General features: G+C 37.8%; 1 protein-coding gene across 1 annotated transcript in view; it reads left to right on the plus strand.

The window, feature by feature from the left end:
* The window catches only part of LOC149289855 (fibronectin type III domain-containing protein 1-like), a 52,564-nt gene that overhangs the window by 25,207 nt on the left and 8,177 nt on the right, over positions 1 to 19,180 (plus strand). Inside the window, exons 5-15 of the mRNA XM_089490129.1 lie at positions 3,093 to 3,280; positions 3,820 to 3,927; positions 4,896 to 5,081; positions 6,631 to 9,549; positions 10,988 to 11,106; positions 12,879 to 12,990; positions 13,696 to 14,088; positions 15,473 to 15,529; positions 16,311 to 16,451; positions 16,621 to 16,851; positions 18,801 to 18,909. Coding sequence (XP_089346255.1) covers positions 3,093 to 3,280; positions 3,820 to 3,927; positions 4,896 to 5,081; positions 6,631 to 9,549; positions 10,988 to 11,106; positions 12,879 to 12,990; positions 13,696 to 14,088; positions 15,473 to 15,529; positions 16,311 to 16,451; positions 16,621 to 16,851; positions 18,801 to 18,909 — 4,563 coding nt within the window. The remainder of the gene's footprint in view (positions 1 to 3,092; positions 3,281 to 3,819; positions 3,928 to 4,895; positions 5,082 to 6,630; positions 9,550 to 10,987; positions 11,107 to 12,878; positions 12,991 to 13,695; positions 14,089 to 15,472; positions 15,530 to 16,310; positions 16,452 to 16,620; positions 16,852 to 18,800; positions 18,910 to 19,180) is intronic.

The following is a 19,180-nucleotide window of genomic DNA, read 5'->3' on the forward strand; positions in this document are numbered from 1 at the left end:
GCAGCTGGGGTGAACTGGTCTAGTGAGGCTCTCACTGCAGCCTTCTATAATGGTCTTTCAGAACGTCCCAAAGATGAACTGTCCAACAGAGACCACCCAAATCAATTCGAAGAATTTCAATCTATGACTCTCAAACTTGACAGTGATATTAGAGAAAGACGCAGAAGTACAAAATGTCTCTCCGAAGAGCCTATGCAGGTGGGGGTTACAAAGCTATTGTTAGAAGAAAAGACCCGCCGAAGGTCGGAGGTTATGTTTGTCTCTTCTGCACCCAGAAAGGACAGTTTGCCAGATCCTAACCAAAAGAAAGTGGAAAACTCCTGCACCTAGGCCAAGCAAGGGAGCCTTGCCTGGATGATCAAAGTTTTGCTTCCTCTAGTACAGATCGGTTCCTGGTACATGTTACTATTGAATGGAACAATATCAAGTCATCCACATCGGCCATCCTGGATTCTGGAGCGGCAGGCTCTTTAATTGATTGTTTTCAGGCATAACGTGCCCTTCTCCAATGTGTTTCTGCCTATTGCAGTCTCCGCTATTGATGGACATCCGTTACACTCTGCTACCATTTCCAAGAAAACCACTCCTCTACTCCTCTGTTTGAGTCCCATCATTCTGGGTCTCCCTTGGCTTCACTCTCTCAACCCCTCAATCAACTAGCAGTTCGTCTGCCATTACCCAAATCCCTTGCCCTGGAAGAAAATATCAAAGATAATATTAAAATAATTTTCATTTGTTAATCTATACCCAGAGTGGGAGCAGAATTCCTCATTTATAAATAATATGGAGGATTGAGACCATGTATTTCTTACTGTGGACTTAATCACATCACTACAGTATAAAGAACAAATACCCACTACCTCTCATACCAGATTAGTTCTTGATTCCACCATTTTTACCAAGCTAGACCTTAGAGGGGGCATACAATGTAATACTTATTTGAAAAGGTGATGAGTGGAAGGCTGCCTTTAATACATGTTTAAGACATTATGAGTACAAAGTGATTCCCTTTGTTCTGTGCAATGCGCCTGCAGTATTCCAGGAATGACATTTTCTTGCGATATTGCCCTCCAATTTGTGATCATCTATTTGGATGATATCCTTATACAGTCTCCTTGTCTGGATATTCATCTGAGACACGTGCGTTTTTCATATGGTGCAGACTATGCAATTCATCACTGATACCATTCGAGATACAGCTCTCTCCTGGATCTCCTCATATCTGTCTAACCGTTCCTTCTCTGTCAACTTCTCTGGCAAGACATCATCACCCCTTCCACTTTCGGTTGGTGTCCCCCAAGGTTCAGTCCTTGGCCCTCTGCTGTTCTCTCTTTATACTTCCTCTCTTGGCACACTAATCAACTCATTTGGCCTCCAGTATCACCTATATGCAGATGATACCCAAATCTACCTGTCTTCTCCTGATCTCTCTCCATCTCTCCTGTCCCGTATTACCAATTGCTTGTCTGCTATTTCTTCATGGATGTCACAACACTACCTGAAACTTAATCTTTCTAAAACTGAACTCATTATCTTCCCTCCCTCCATCTCCACTCCACTACCTGAATTCTCTATCACCATTAACAACACGACTATCTCTCCTACTAACCAGGCCCGATGCCTTGGGTTCATCCTTGACTCAAACCTCTCCTTCATCCCTCACATTCAGTCCCTCGCCAAATCCTGCCGCTTGCACCTAAAAAACATCTCTCGTATCCGCCCATTCCTCACCCAAGAATCCACAAAAACACTCGTTCATTCCCTTATCATTTCCCGTCTTGACTACTGCAACACTCTTCTGGTTGGCACTCCACTGTCTCGACTCTCTCCTTTACAGTCTATCCTAAATGCCGCTGCTAGGCTCATCTTCCTTGCACGTCGCTCCTCTTCTGCTTCCCCCCTCTGTGAAACCCTCCACTGGCTCCCAATTACCTTTAGAATTAAATTTAAGATCCTGGTACTGACATATAAGGCCATCCATAATACTGCTCCTCCGTACATTTCTGACCTCATTAGCAAATACTCTCCTACTCGATCCCTACGTTCCTCCCATGGGCTAAGGCTCTCCTCCTCACTCATCACCTCTTCCTTTTCCCGTCTACAAGATTTCACTCGAGCTGCCCCATATCTCTGGAATCTACTCCCAAGGAACCTTCAGCATTGTCCCTCCCTCCCAACTTTCAAGAAACATCTAAAAACCCACTTCTTCAGAGAAGCATACCATCTTAGCTGCTAGAACTTCCTTGTCATCGATACAACCCCCACAATACCTCTCACCCTTTCTCTATGCCTTATGTTTGTCACCCCATTTCCCTCTAGATTGTAAGCTTGCGAGCAGGGCTCTCTCCACCAAATGTATCGGTTTGTCTTAGTCTGTCAATTCTTGTCTTGTCATATCCCTTGAATTTATGTATTGTATTAAGCGCTGCGTAAACTGTTGGCGCTATATAAATAAAGGATAATAATAATAATAATAATACCAATGATGAAAAGAACCAATCTTGAACCCTTCACTAATTATTGCCTCTTTTGCTATGTTGCTACTCAGTTGTTGTCTCCATCATTAAATCATATTATGAAGGCCCATTCGGATGCCCCAGTCCACAGGGGGTAATGTCACATTGTCGGGACTCGCTACTGGCAGGCTGCAGTGTAACGATCATAGTAATTTTTATTATTGTTAGTCAAATTGTTCTTGTTTAATCTTACATGTTGTGAATCAGCCATTGGCTTGTTAGATTGGTCATATTATGACGTTAGCTCCATAGTTTCTCTACATAATTCTTCTAATACCACTCATGGCAGATGATTTTTGGATAACATATGACCACAGGTGGGTCAGTAAATGTCTGTGTTTCAGGCGTGCATAAATTAAGAAGCCACTAGTTTTTTTTTATGAAGAATTTAAGATGAGCACTGGTGGGGTCCCAGGGGATCAGAGTTGAGAAAATCTGATCTAGATGATGGGGTGGTCCTATCAAGAATTGAAAGTCAGAGATTTACTACAAATTATAAGGGTTAATGATTTTTAATATGTATGCATTGGATGTGAATATTTATTACGAGTGTTTAACAAGTTTTTTTTTTTTCAGAGAGTACACTGTTCGTTACAGAGAAAAGGGAGAGTCTGCACGATGGGATTACAAAACAATAAACACTAGACGCGCAATGGTGGATGATTTATTACCTGATGCTATGTATGAATTTTCTGTCCGCATTTCCCAAGGAGACAAAGAAGGCCATTGGAGCCCATCAGTTTTCCAAAGAACCCCAGAATCTCGTATGTGTTACTTATTTAATTGCATGTTTTGGATCCTGTCAGTTGTGATCTTGTAATCTATAAGTAAAATTTTAGGTTATCCCACACAGAACTGTAAAATATATAGTGGCCTAGAGGGGTTCTTGATAAACAAATTATTATGTATCCCTTTACATGATGCTCACAGATATGACAGGATATGTATGATTGACGCAACAAACTCAGGCACCCATCCAAATTAAAAAATATACACGTAACAATATAAATCTCCCTAAAATGGTTTATTTGTAAATGTCAGGGACAGTTGTGGTAGGTATCTGTAGGCAGTTGCAGGCTATAACTATGGACATTAACAATGTAACATGGAAAACACCAGCAGGATCCATATGTCATAGTGAAATGTTGACTTTGTGCCAGATGAACTAAGTCTATTTAATGTATATATCTATCTATCTATCTATCTATCTATCTATCTATCTACAATGTGGTCAGTTGTATATTTGTTGGTGCAGGGTTATATTGTAGCCTTATTACCCTATGTGTTTTTTTTTTTTAAACAGCTCCAACAAGCGCCCCTGAAAACCTATATGTGGCCCCACTGAATGGAAAAAAGACAGCAGTGAGAGCAATGTGGGATAAACTCTCAGATTCCAATGGGCGGATAAAGGGTAATGTGTAAATACTGTGCAAAGTCACATAAGCTTCACTTTCAACTGAAAACTCCATACTCTCATGGATCATCACCAGCATTGTATTTGTGTTGGGAATTACCTTGGGTCAGGCAGCTACAGTCTTTTCTGCTGAGCACCAGGATATGAAGTCGTTTCTCAGTGCTTGTCATATTTTTGATGCATGACACGGGGTAGAGCAAGCTATGGTGGCTCTACTAGCTAGGCCAAGTCCCCTAGAGTGTAAATAGGGTAGTTGGAGAGATCAGAGATCTCCTTTGTAACCTCCAAATTAAGCAGCAATGAACCTTTGGGCCTAAGTGGTCCAACATCCGGACATCCGCCTCTGGTTTGCAGGAGAAGGCCATTGTCAAGGTCTGCCATCCAAGGCCTTAATATGCCCCCAACCAATACTGCTATATAGATGTTTTTCTTATTAATACTGTGTATAGATACTGATGATATTCCATTTTAAAATGACAACATGTGTCACATTGTTGAAGCTGATTTCTTTTCAGTAATAGAAACAATGAGATTCTGGGATATGCGTTTAACTGCTTTTTTCTTAACAGTGCCCATTTATGTAAACAGGTCTAGAGTAATGGGCAATATAATTTAAACAATGCTTAAATCTTCCAAATAATGTCTTTGGAAGACACAGAACACAATACAAATAATGATGGTGTAAATGCAAATAAATGAAAAATGCTTTAAAAAAAAAACCCAAAATGCCATGATACCCTGTTAAAAGAATGTTTTTTTATGCTGAAACCAGGAGAACTTGGTATACTTAGTAAATGCAGATTTTCTTAGGGGGAAATAATTGTTTAAAAATATTACAAAATTATATGCATTTCTACCTACAATATTTTATAGCAAAATCTAACTAGTTAGGTATAATTAATAATCCTCTGTTACTTCAGCCAACATATGACTCACAAAGCTGTTTTTTTCTCTTAACTATCCAGAATACATAATCTCATATGCTCCGGCTATGAAACCATTTGGTGCTAAATCAGTATCGTACTCAGGAACTTCTACATCTGCCATAATTGATGGGCTACAGCCTGGAGAACGCTACATCTTTAAAATCCGTGCAGCAAACAGAAGAGGGCAGGGACCCCAGTCCAAAGCATTTACGGTCATCATGCCAGGTAGTGAGTTTACCAGTATCATATATTGTTCCCTCTCTGGTGCCAAAACATCCTCTACAAAACTATAAAGTCATTGTGGTTATATTACAGCCTATAAAAACAAGAAATCAATTAAGATTCTGTTTGATGAGCTATGGGTTAACTTGGAAACATTTGAGCTGATTGTACGACACTACAACTAATATATAATATTTATATTTTTTTTAGAAATAAACTTGTCTTGTCTAAATATCATAAAAAATCTACTATAGTGAACATTATTATAAAAAATTGATTAAATGCGAGCAGAGGAACCACGATAGCATGTTGACTTAACTTGTTGATTTTATTATATTTAACTGGATAAAAATTTCACTGATTCGGCTTTCAAAACCTGCAGTTTTATCTGAGTAAAGCGTTATTGTAATGGTGTTGCTGACTATGGCTTATTTAATTAGTATCCATTAGGAAAGTTCAATTTCTTTAAATTACGGTAGGATAGATTTAAAATCACAAATAAAAACAATCTAGTATAAATGGAGAAGAGGGCCCTGCTCTTTCAAGTTTACAATCTAGTCGGTTGAGGAAGGAAAACAGTGGGAGAGGACTGCTTGGGTGAGGATGAGTTGTTTGAGTCAGAATGAGTTGCTAAGGTTGTTGGTTGTTCAGATGGCTTAGACAAGATGGTGGCTGTGAGTGTTATGAGGAAAGGTTGAATGCGTCTCAAAAGAGGTGGGTCAAAGAGCTTTTGAAATTTGCAAATGAGGGAGAAAATCTGACAAAAGGCGGTACGGAATTCCAGAGAAAAGGTACAGCACGGGTGAAATCCTGGATGTGGTAATCATAGTAGAAGAGAGGTGAAAGTCATGAGATAGGAGGGTAGTGATATAAGAGGAGTGCAGAGCTGTTAAGAGCTCTGCAGGTCAGGGTCAGAAGTTTGAAATTTACTCTGAAGGGTATGGGGAAGAGAGGAGCGGAAAATGAGGAACAGTGATGGAGAAAGATTAAACTAGCTGCAGTGTGGAGGATAGACTGGAGCGGTAAAATGTGGGAGAGGGGGAGACCAGTTAGTTGGCAGTAGCAATAATCCAGCCGGGATATCACAAGGGAGTGGATTAGTTTCTTGGATATTTCTTGTGTGAGCAATGCGCAAATTCGGGAGATGTTTTTCAGTTGAAGGTGGCCAAATTTGTTGAGGCACTGGATGTGAGGGAGAGAGCAGTGTCAAGTGTAACCCCACGGCAGCCAGTCAGTTCTATAGTCTAGTTGTGATAGAGAAGTCAGGAATTGTGGACAGATCAGATGGAAGGATTACCATAAACTTCAGGAAATGCAACACCATTCATGATGCCATTCCAGAAAGACAGTGAAGCCAGTTAGAAGAGTCCACTTGAGATGAGGCCACTGCAGCTACATGTATCCTAACCATAACATCGTAGCATCTGGCTTAGTTACACATATTTTTGGACTGGTACCCTGTAGTAGCAGATTGTTCTGATTCAATACAGTATGTTATTATGGCTTGTAACATCCTAAGGAATAACATAATATTTTAATTTTTTATATTTAGGTAGCACTACACCAAAGGATTTGTATAGTGAGTCTCCAACAAAGGATGTTTTGAAAGGAGAAAATAAAAAAAATAAAAAAGATGAGGAGTCTTCCCTAGAAGACACTTTAGATTTTCCAAAAAGCAGTCGGAAACTTAATTCTAAACTGTCAAATACTCATGAAAACCCTGGTAGAAAAGATACGTTTTTAGATTCCAACCCTGAATCATCTGAAGACCTTAAGGATATCGAAATAACAACAACCTTAGCGCCTAAAACTTCAGCCACACCCCAGAGGAGACGCATTCGTCCTTTTTCATCAAATGATCCATTAAATACTGGAAGAAGGCCGTTCAGAATTAATCCATTATATTTCGGAAGAAATATAAATGGCCGTAAATCTGTTTCTCCTACTGTTCCTGTAGATGAAAACAATGAAACAAAGAATTCAGAACTGGAAGATGACAAACATTTATCTGAGAGGAATCTACCATCAAAAACTATGGATAAGAGTCCCAGAGAAAGAGAGGAAGACACTGAAGAACAAGATAATGTTCCATTAAAGGATGTTACAACTAAGTTTTCTAATATAGATTCCAGTCCAGCAGGAAAGGATGACAGTGAATCTCATTTAGAAATAAGCAAGTCTTTGTCAGCTCCATCTTATACCCTAAAAAAGGGAAACCAGAGAACCTCTTTAAGTAGAGTACCAAATAAGCATGTGAATTCACAGTCTTCTACTCCAACAAGATCACCTGCAGCAAACCCACCAAATAGTTCATCTCATCTGCATTCAACTAGTTTGCTGGAGAAAGAGAAAGACATCCCTGAAAATGCTAACAAATATGATTCCAGTCCTGCTATAACCAAGGAAACAAATTATGGGATCCCGCACACATCCATCAAAAGAAAACCACAGGCAAAAGTAACTGCCCCACGTAAAATTAGTCTAGATTCTAAGAAACAGTCTTATTCTGTTGCCCTTTCAAATCGGGCCAAGGAAACAATGTCTTCTGCTGGCCGCAATTCCGGAAATATCGACCCTGAAAGCGAAGAAGCAAATAATGACAGAAGTAGCTTTTCTAATGCAGCTGAAGGTGAAGAGGCCATTTCTGATGTTTTTGATCCAGAAAAATCCCTTCAAAATAAAAAGGCTTCAACTTTACATCCTATCACAAAGACAAGCTCAACATCTGATGAGAAAAACATCTATTCTGTCAAAAATTCTGGCTTTTCTGGCTATAAGACAACAAAGACAACAGTTAGCAGTACAATAAGAACTCTTTCTCCAACAACTCCTTCAGCTATAACTACTGAATCCCCAACCACAAGTGAATCTGACAAAGAGAATATAAGCAAATTTAACAAATACCACATCAAAAAAATTGATACGGATGCTAAGGTTTCTTCTTCAAATCAGCAACCTTCTGTCACATCAGTCTCTGGAAAGTCAGCTTTATCAATATTAGAATATTATAGGCGGAGGAGTTCCCAGTTAAAGCCTAATACTGGCAGTAAATTCATACCTAAAAGCAACCCAAAGACATCCTCAAGTGTAATAGTTCACACTACGGCTATTTTAACAACAACTTCACCAACAACCGCTTTGGTGCTAAAACATTTAGAATCTAAAAATATAAATGCTGAAAAGAGAGACACACCTTTGAACCAAACTCAAGTACATCCTAAGCCTCTTTCAAATGAACAAAGTAGTGATCATTTACTTATATCACGTTCTTCTGCCACTCAGTTATCAAAACAACCTGATGAAAATCCTACATCGGTAGTAATGACCCCCAAGCAAAAAGAAAAGTATGACCTGCCAAATAAGGAAGAAAATATAAATGGAAAAGCAGACCTATCTAAACCAGTCATTAGATCCAGAACCCCAGTTCGAGCTGGCCATCAAGATTTTAAGAAAGCAACAGTTGGTCAGCCTATTAAACAAAATGTTCCTGATGACGAAACTATGCAACATAAGGTGAAGTCTTCAGCAATCAAAAAGGGTGAGATTTCTACAGATATTGAACAGGTAAATCTAGGTCACCAAGGCCATGAGCTTGAAGAAGAAGGAATAAAGGAATCAAAACTAACAAATCCTACATTATCTAGGAATTCTCCTGCATCTTCCTTAACTCCATCCTCCTACCCTAAAGAACATTACCCAAGTATAGCAAAAGCAGTTGTCCCTCAGGTTAAGAACACTGAAGGCATATATAAGACTGGTAATCGGCATTCGGAATCATCAAATTCCTATTTACCAAGTAACAGGAATATTGGTTTTACAAGGACATCTGCCAGCAAGCCCCATACTTCCACTTCAGAAGTTGATGACTCTCTTAAATATGGCTCAGCTCTGCCAAAAACAGATATTTCAACTAAAGAGATTTCTAAACCTTCTTTAAAACCTGAGCAGTCAGAATATGAAAAGAATCCAAAACCAACCTCAAGGACAAGACAGGGTCCATACTCTAATACTGGAGCATCTAAACACAGAAACGTTAATGGGAATGTTTTTAACAAGAAAAATGTAATAGATACTTCCTTTTCACAAAAACAGTCAGCAACATTAGATGATGAAGAGGGGTTAAGTGCTCCACCAACTGTAAAGGAAAACACTCACAAAACAGCAAGAATTTCCCCCTTTTACAAAAATAAACATTCTGTAATAGCAAGAAATTCACCAAGGTCCACAACAACTGTTGCTCCATACACAAATCGCCCACTTAGCTTTACCAGAGCTTCTCCATACAGATTAATTCCTTCAGTTGCCAGACAGTTAAACATTGGTCGATCCTACTACTCCAGAACAACACCTTCGCCTACAACTTCTCCTGTGCGTACTGCTTCTCCTACTCTTTCTTCGCGTCATAGAATACTAAATTCAAGGTTTGGATCTCCTGGGCGAAGGCCATATGGAAGACCTTTCTACAGGCAAGGTGACAAGCTGCATCTATTTTTTTTGGAATGCATACTGATTATGATTTTTGCTGTTTTCATATTGTTAGTATTATCAGATTATACAACATATACAGTATATACATTGATCAGCCATAATATTTTGATCACTGACAGGTGAAGTGAATAACACTGATAATCTTGTTATCATGGCACCTGTCTATGGGTGGGATATATTAGGCAGCAACATTTTGTCCTCAAAGTTGATGTATTAGAAGCAGGAAGTGACTTTGACAAGGGGCAAATTGTAATGGCTAGACGAATGGGTCAGAGCACCCAAAATTGCAGCTCTTGTGGGGTGTTCCTGGTCAAAAGTGGTCCAAGGAAGGAAATGCTGTTAACCGGCGACAGGGTAATGAACGGCCATGGTTGCACATAGATGGGGATCGAAGGCTGGCCCGTGTGGTCAAATCCAACATACGAGCTACTGTAGCTCAAGTTGCTGAAAAAGTTAATGCTGGTTCTGACAGAAAGGTGTCAGTACACACGGTGTATTGCAGTTTGTTGCTTTTGGGGCTGCGTAAAGGCAGACCAGTCAGGGTACCAATGCTGACCCCTGTCCAGAACAGTTTTTGGCCCCTTTTGCGCGTCTAGTAAACAGGACATAACTAGTAGTGTAATACATAACAGATTGTTTGGAAATGGCCTTATAACCCTTCCTCCTTGACACACCTGAATGTTCCAGACCAGCAAACTGCTAAAACTTTGGCTTTTATGATGAATTAATCAAGGCCATTTGATTAGCAGCATCTATGTGCTACTTAGTATTTTAATTCCAATGGAAGTAGTAAGGGTGCACTTAGTTTGTCACACATGGCTTTTCCATTTTGGTTTTATTTTTGTTAAATAATTAATGACACGGTGTAAAATGTCATGTGTTGTTCATCTGAGGTTGTATTTACCTAATGTTTAGACCTGCTAAGGAGCAGATGATCGTTATTATGTTCTGATATTTAAAATTCAAAGAGGGTATACTTTCGTTTTCACACAAAAAAGAAAATATGTTATGTAAGTTACATACAGTTGCATATAAGTGTAAGAATAAGGGTCGATGATAATCAGAAATACAAAAAGTAGGATTCATATTGTGGCAGTAATGAGCAAAAAATTCAGAACGGGTAACCTTAGATGGTGGCTAGTTCTCAGCTGAACTAGTCTAGTATCATACAAATTTTACATTCACCAGGTATGTTATTTTCAATGTCTGCAAGTGAGGCTTTTATTTGATGGCTTGATTTTTGAATTATAGTTTGACATAGCCATTATTTGATTGATAAATGCATCTCATGTTTATTGCATCAGGTATATGGCAGATTATTTGCTTTGCAACAGTTTTGTTCTGTGGAAGGAAACTGTGGATTCAGAAAATGTCTTTCTGTAGTTAATTTAGTCACAAGTTTCTCTATTTATGTGATGCAGGTAATAAAGGAAGACCGTATCTGATTTCACAAGGGAATGGGAACAGGAACGTGCCAGCCTCTAGCAACGGGAACCTTAATGGACAGCGGATGATTTATGGTCCTGAAGGAACAAAGTGGGTAGGGCAACCTTCTTTACAAATTATGAGCAGCTCTCTCTGTACATTTGTAATGCAACAAAATATTTATGTGATGTGTTCTTCCTTGAAATATGCTGGCAAATTAGAAAAAAAATTATCTGCCTGCTTTAAAAATTGGCCACATAACAAAATTACTAATTCCCTGTTATCAACAAGAACTGCAGGGCTTGCAGTACATGTCTATATTATACCTAATAAAAATCCAATTTAAACATACCTGTCACATATCTCATATCTCCTTAAATATAATAACTATTCATGACAACTGTCATCTCTAATGATGTCATATCATGATGATCCACCCCAGAAGGACATTGCTGCACCGGTTATGTATAATTGGAAAGATAGTGATTTATGATACTCAGTAAGTGCCCACAATTATGTCATGATGTAATTGTCTTTGATGGATAAGTTTGTCGATATATACTAATATTGTATTACCTGGGAACATACCTGGGAACATCCAGGCTCCCCCTACCCAGAGCATCTTCAGATGGAGTGGCTTTATAATGGGCAGGAATACTTAAATGTCTCGCCTGTGTCTGGTATATTGCCCATTGTGATGATGAACCACTAAAGACTGCGCTCCAGCAACACGTTTTATGCTTATGTCAAAAGTGTGGATTATATCAAATGCCAAACACCCATCCTCCCAATGTCTTTTAAATTGTTCTTTCTTGCTGTCTTTCATCTTTCCATCTCTTGATGTTTTCTTTCTTTCCTGCAGACTCCATCCCTCACCTGTCTTTTTTGTTCCCCACCCAACTATTTATTTCAGTTTGCACACTGCCTCTTTTTTCTTTCTTTCTTTCTCAAACCTTTTCTTTTTGTGTTTTCTCAAATATATGTTTTTATTACTGTAAGGGATTTTGACCATTTACCCATTTATCGCCATTCTCCTTTTCCTGCTTCTTTCTTTCCTGGTCACATTTTCATTTCTCAACTCATTCTTTCAGGTTGTTAAAATTAATATTTTAATAAATATCTAAATAAATTAAGGGGTACCCTAAGCTTTAATGCAACGTGTGCCAGTCAGTGGAAAATCTCTGACCTCCCCAAATGGATCACTACCATGCTGATATGCGAAGGTCTGGTTCAGTTTACCTTTGGAATCCTCCCAATACCCTGCTTAATATTCTTCATGCTTAGTGATATTTAAAATATTCATATATCACTATCAGAGTCTTGACTCTTGACAGTGTTTTACTAAACAGCTCTGTTTCATTAGAACAACATCACAATATACATATCTTTGAAGAAGTAGTAAAATGTGTAAGTGATGCATAGCAAGTTTTTCTTAATCGTCCAAATAAATCATCACATTTTTATTGATAATAAAGATGTTATGGTCTTGCTTTGTAAAAATGATTAAAGAACATCAGTAAGACATTTTCTTTAGGTTAGGATCAAACTGCAAATTTTATCTTGTATCAGGGAATGTATAATTACCTGCTATTATTTGTTGCTAGGAACATTTAACAACTGCTATAAATAATTATACTAAACAGTCAATAAAAATGCACTTTATTTTAATTATACTGGTTTCAAGAAATTTCATCTGGCTGTTTTATTGCTAACGGTTTTAATGGTGATTTTGTTTCTGGTTACTAGTAATGCCATGCTTTTTTTTCTTCAAAATGGATGTCAACGTACTGGAGAAAGTGGTCATCCTATATACTTTATTACTAACATAATTGCTCTTACGAAGACATAGTATAAAAATAAGGGCATTTGCCATATGTTTCATTTTAGGTTGTAGATCTGAATCGTGGATTAGTTCTTAATACTGAAGGACGATATCTTCAGGATTCTCACGGAAAACCTCTTCGTATAAAGTTAGGAGGAGATGGGAGGACCATTGTTGGTAAGTAAGTACACAATAATTATTATTCCCAATAATCTCAATTTCCATAATATTATTCGTCCTAATGCAAACCATACCATTACTATTCTTATGAAGCAGCAGATGACTTACTGCCCAGATGATATCCAGCATATAGTTATCTCATTCTTACCCATCATTAGGTCATTCTTTTGTTTACCTTTAAGTTCCCATTATTTATTTTTTGGAGCTTCTAGCTTTCCAGACACCCTCTGATAACATTTCATTAAAGGGACAGTTTATTGTCCCTGACACCCCCACATGATAATGAACTCTGTGAAAATGCATTCTTCCAAAATAAAATAAATATAATATATGTATTAGGCCGAGCACCTATCCTGCAGGACATTTAACCGGGGCAACTACAACACAAAAACGTAAAGGGAACATGCAGCACGGCATATGATGGCTGGAGTGTCCTTTTAATCTATTCACCACCCCCAGGTCGTTACAGGTCATTGTTTTTCAAGATACTTTCCAACCTTCTCACTGAGTGCCAGGTTTCCTTATGTAATTTATCATTAAATACATTACATGGTGAGAAATATGCTTAACAGAGCGGACTTACTTCACTAGCACTATTCTGCCATGAATGCATATAAGATTTTAATTAATAATTGCTCAGTGAATCAAAGCCAATGGAGTTCAACTCGCAGACATGTCTATTTTATTTCTTTGTAACAACAGACCTACAGGGTACCCCAGTTGTCAGCCCTGATGGGTTACCTTTGTTTGGAAATGGAAGGTTCAGTAAACCATTAGCCAGTCCACAGGATAAACCAGTTCTGAGTCTAGGAGGAAGACCACTGAGGGGTCTTGAAGTGGCAAGAACAACCAGAATCCCAACAACAAGAATGACAACAACTCTTCCTACCACAACAACTACCACAGCTACAACCACGCTCCCAACCACCACATTACCTACCACCACCACTACTACGACACCTGAACCAACAACTGTTGTGCCTACAACAGAAGACATCCCATACCCAACTTGTCCTCCAGGATCTTACACACAATATGATGAGGAAGGAAACCTTATTATGGGCCCTGATGACAAGCCTGATTGTTATGAAGAAGGTATTATATTTTTCTTCTCTGCAGTAGAACATTTTAAACACATCTGTGATTTGTAAAACTAAACATTTGTAAAAAAAAATGTAATTTTTTTTTGGCCTATGGTCTTTTGACCATCCTCTCATTTTTAATGCAGAGTTTTGTGCTACTTATAGTGATGACCTAGCTAATATCAGTGATTCTTTTTTAATCTGTAAAATGAAAATTGACATGGTCCTACAGAACAGTTGTCAGTTTAATATCTGGCATTACTCTAGTTACAAGAACCTATTCTTATGTGTCTGATACTGTCCATGGCGGTCTTCTCCTTGAGGCAGAAATATATTTATCTATGGCACTGCCCTAGGCCATCAGCCGACCCCTCTGGCATCCTTACTGTCCGGATATATTGTCATATAAGAGTGTTCTGCTTGCTAAGCATGTGTGGAAGGAATCTATCGAGAACTGCGACGACTAGGCATCTGTGATCTCCATTTTAACAGGAGGCCTGGTCGCCTATTAGGTTGCCCGGCTTTCTATTATGCGGCCGAGACCTAAATCCTGTTGGCTTCGGCCGGTATACGCAGCAGGTGTATTAATAATAACTAGGTTGTCCTGGGAAACTACACTCTATTGCATTACATGTATTTATGCACACAATTGATAAATATCATTTTCACTTCTGTTGTTGCATTTTAATGAATACCTGGAAGCTTGGCTACCTAAAGATCTTCCTCTTCTGGGAGAAGGGCTTCTTAGGGGTAGGGTTAACTGCTTGTGTAGGCAGGGGTAGCCTTTTATTGGGCCGACTTACCTGCACATCATGGGTGGGGATAGCCATAGAAAACCATGAGTGGGAGGAAAGGTGGGCAGGGAGTGGGCATGGCTTAAGAATGCTACCTCTGCTTAGTGAAAAAGAGAAGTGCCCAGGAAACAGCCAAGTATGGTAGGGTAACGAAAAGGTCCCTTTTAGTTTCTTTGTATGGGTTTCAACGTTAACAGCTTGGTATTGAAGGTAACACTTTTTGTAGATGAGCCAAAATTTTGCTTGGTTGTAAACTTTATTCATAATGTGTATTCGCTGTAGGGTGATAAAATTATCCGGAAAATAGCTTATACGATTTAGCATTTATAAATTTAAAGCACTTTGGATAATAAGGTATAATAAGTTCATAATTAGTTATGAACGAAATGGGTTAAAACAAGATGAACATTAATTAGGGCTACAGGGGGGCCTCAGCATGAGCAGATTCATTTTGAAAAGGAAAGTTATTCATGAGTGTTCTAATATATTCAAACATTGATGCAATGATTCATTTAATTAAAAAAAAAACTTTACAACGTTTTAATACTGTTTTTCAAGATATAAAATATGTTTCAATACACATTTTTCATTTTCTCTACACAGACAGCTTCTCTGGTCAAGATTTTATTGTTTCCACTGAGGCAGTAGAGACTGTTACAGGTACAATGAATTTCCGTTTCCATAAAAGTCGCATTTATTAAAATATATTATAAAATGTTTTTTATTAAAAAAAAGCAAACCATTGAGCTCTATTGTTCTTATAACAAAAGCCAATGTCTGTTAAATGTTTTATTATTTAACTGCTCATATTAGATGTGTAGGTTGTAGGCAATGTTTAACGCTTGGCCAACAGCTGGAGTTTTAGTTGTGTGAGTGGTAAGCCCCCTTTGGAAAGAATATAGACAGTTAAGCACCCTTTACATCTCCCATAATAAATATACAATGGAAGCAGATATCGTACGTAAGTGACCAATAACTGTTTAACTTGGGTTGCTAAATACTGTCATAACAAAAAAATATATTCCATTTACTTAAAATGTGGTTTGGTACAAAGTTTAAAAAGTCGTTTCCTTAAGACCGCTATAAAACATTGGTCCAGAGTAATATTTTATACTTAACCAGCATTGTTTTGCATAAAGAGACATTGTTTTACACAAAGAGACAGTTTACTGTGCCTGACAGGCTCCCTAAAGAAGAATGCATATCCTGCAGAATCCCCCATGCATTTGCAAGGGGGAACAACACAAAATTTAAAGGGACTACATAGCTATCCTATGCATTAAACTGCACATGATTACAAGGTTTTCTCAACAAGATATTGTCATACAGCTTGCATACAGTTGTGGTTAGTAAAAAGGCGGCAAGATACGTGTTTTTAAAGTATTTCCTTTAAAATAGTACAGTTACTTACAGTAAAAACATAATTTGCTTGTGTATACAGATTATGAAATAATAAAGACAACTCAACCACCGGTGAAAACAACAACAAAACCTCCATCTTTCACAGAGGAGCCGGAAATTAAATCATTTGGTACTAACTTGGTGTCAGAATATGACGTTGCCGGAAAGAAGAGATTCACAGGTGGGTAGTTGTAATATATTATTCATTTTTAACAATTTCTCCATATGTGTACAATAACTTATTAAGAAATATATTCATTAATATGCTAAAATTCCATTGTATTCGCTCTCTACTAACATCACTCTGTATTCTTTTTTGTTGACTTAATATGCTGTATTTATATTTTCAGCACCTTATGTGTCATACATAAGTAAAGATCCAAACACTCCCTGCTCACTGACAGATGCTCTTGACCACTTCCAAGTAGAAAATTTAGAGGACATCATACCTAAGGATTTCAAAGAGGGAGTTTTACCTCCCCAGAATATATCCTACAACATCACTGTTGTGGCTGTAGAAGGCTGCCATTCCTTCGTCATTTTAGATTGGGCCAAACCCAAGAAGGGAGATTTCATCACAGGTACCGTTTATGTAAATAGCAACTCTCTGCTGAATACTACCATCATTAAATTGTAGACTAATGTCCAGGGGTGTTTTTATGAATGGGCCAGTAATTCACCGCTTGAAAAATGGTCAGCTATACTCGCAGTTGGTTTGCTGTTCCTGCTCATAGTCTTGTGTCTAGGAGGAAAAGATGCTCTATAAGCACAGGAGTAAGAATGCTGGATAGTCTGTCTCTGATTGAAATACAATACATGTGACAAGGAATTTACTGTTTAAGAAAAAATTCCATGTAAGATATATATATATAATATATATATATTTATATATATATATATATATATATATATATATATATAATTAAATGTATCACTCTATCAGGAGTCCACAAACAAATATTCTTTGGTGCCTCCATTGATCAAATAGAAGCTATCTATGAAAGCAGAAGAGCAGCATAACTCATGGGACTTTTTGCCTTTATTTATATAGCAAAAAAAGTGAAATGTTGACATTTCTGTCCTCAAGACAAACTAAACAGAAGTATAAAAAACCCATTATATATATATAGACATATAGGCCACCCCTCTACTAATTGTACAAACCCTGTTAATTATCAAAAAAAAACCATTGTTTAAAATCCACAGAAAGAAGGTTAGTAACCATGTAGAAAACACTAATACAGTTCTCGCTTTGCGAGAGGAAAGAAATGGAGAGAGAGGCAGTGAGGGAGAGAGAGAGTAACATAATTGCAAAATAGTTTTCTAATGATCAATTCAATTTTCAAACTTAAAATTGGATTAGCTAACACAAAGTGCCATTGGAACATAGTTCTATATAACTAGAGTGCTGAGCCAAAAATAGGGCACTAATTTTTGAAATTTTAGTACTATATTTTGAATTTACACATGTCCTTAACATTGTTTTACATTTTTCTGTATGAAGAAACAGAACATATGCCATGCGTAACGTAATATACAAAAAACTGATCACTATATGAAGTAAAAAGCTAATTTAAAGAAACGTGGAAGTTAGCCAATATATGTCATACTGCTAAAATAATCTTATCTCTGTTCTTCAGTCTACCCAGAACTTCAGAAAATGTAATTTATGAATGTTATCAAATGTGATGTAATGTAAGAGGAATCTGGAACATGTCAACATTCTGGGAAAAAGGTGCTCATTTCCTGCTAAGTCCAGTGACAGTAGGGTTTCTGTGGATTGGAAATCTCCTACCAATCTTCCTAATCGCCAAACACCGAAATGCACATTATTCTGCATATGTAGATAATATTATGATAAAGACTTGGAATGTAAAATAACACATAGTTAATCTTGTTCTGGCCTCTTGCTGTTTGCATTCATAAGGGTTCTGTTTCCCTTTCCTTACATCAAAGAATAGGAAGCACTCTTCAATAACTTGCATGCACCTTTATTACCAAAGAGGAAATTCTGAAAGTCATGAACTTGAGAATTTATTAGTCATCGCTTTTCAGTACTGTATTTACGACCCTAACTATATATATCTATAAACCTCCCATGAAAACACTTTCCAGATGTGCAAGTATGCCAATGCATGGTTGCTTTCCTTAACCCCTGGAAACCTAGAGCCACCCCTGTTCATAACACATCTATATTAAAGCATCATTATTAATATTGTTTGGACAAAAGTAGGGTGGCCAACAGGTTCATTGTAGTCTATTGAAGAACCATATTTCACATACAATATACAGATGGGGAGCTACCCTTGTCTATCACTGTTCTAATTGAAAATATAACATCTGTGCATGAGAATAACATGAGACAGTTCAGGTAAGAAGTGCTCTTGAGATAAGGTCTATGAAAATATATTGCATGGAGAGCAATTCCTCTCTTTTTTCAGTTCTTAGTCATTATCTTTCTGCAGCAAATGCTTCACCCTAATAAGAAATAACCAAGAATAATAGTCTTGGTTTCTTGTCACACTTACAGGATACCTGGTCTACAGTGCTTCTTATGATGACTTTCTGAGGAACAAGTGGTCGACTCGAAATGCAGCAGCAACCAGTTTCCCTGTAGAAAACCTGAAGCCCAACACAAGGTATCATATCTTGTCCAATGATCAAATTGACAGTTCAGCAAATTGTTTCAATACTTGTCATTTAATTAATAACCATAAGTTTTTGGTGCTCATTGTATTTGCTCTTCCACTGTGCCTGTGTTGGAAGCATATTGTCTCACTGACTTTACTTTAGATTGTGAAATACCAGAGTACCCCCTTCTGTAAGAGTAACTGGCCTAGGTTGCCATATCTGGGAACATGGCAGGTCAGGCTACCAAGAGCGCTCACTCTTCTGGGGGAGATGCATTGG

Source organism: Sceloporus occidentalis, unplaced genomic scaffold (genome assembly GCF_023333645.1).
Source record: "Sceloporus occidentalis isolate IW3139 unplaced genomic scaffold, rSceOcc1.0.p SCAF_42, whole genome shotgun sequence".
NCBI classification, from domain to species: Eukaryota; Metazoa; Chordata; class Lepidosauria; order Squamata; family Phrynosomatidae; genus Sceloporus; species Sceloporus occidentalis.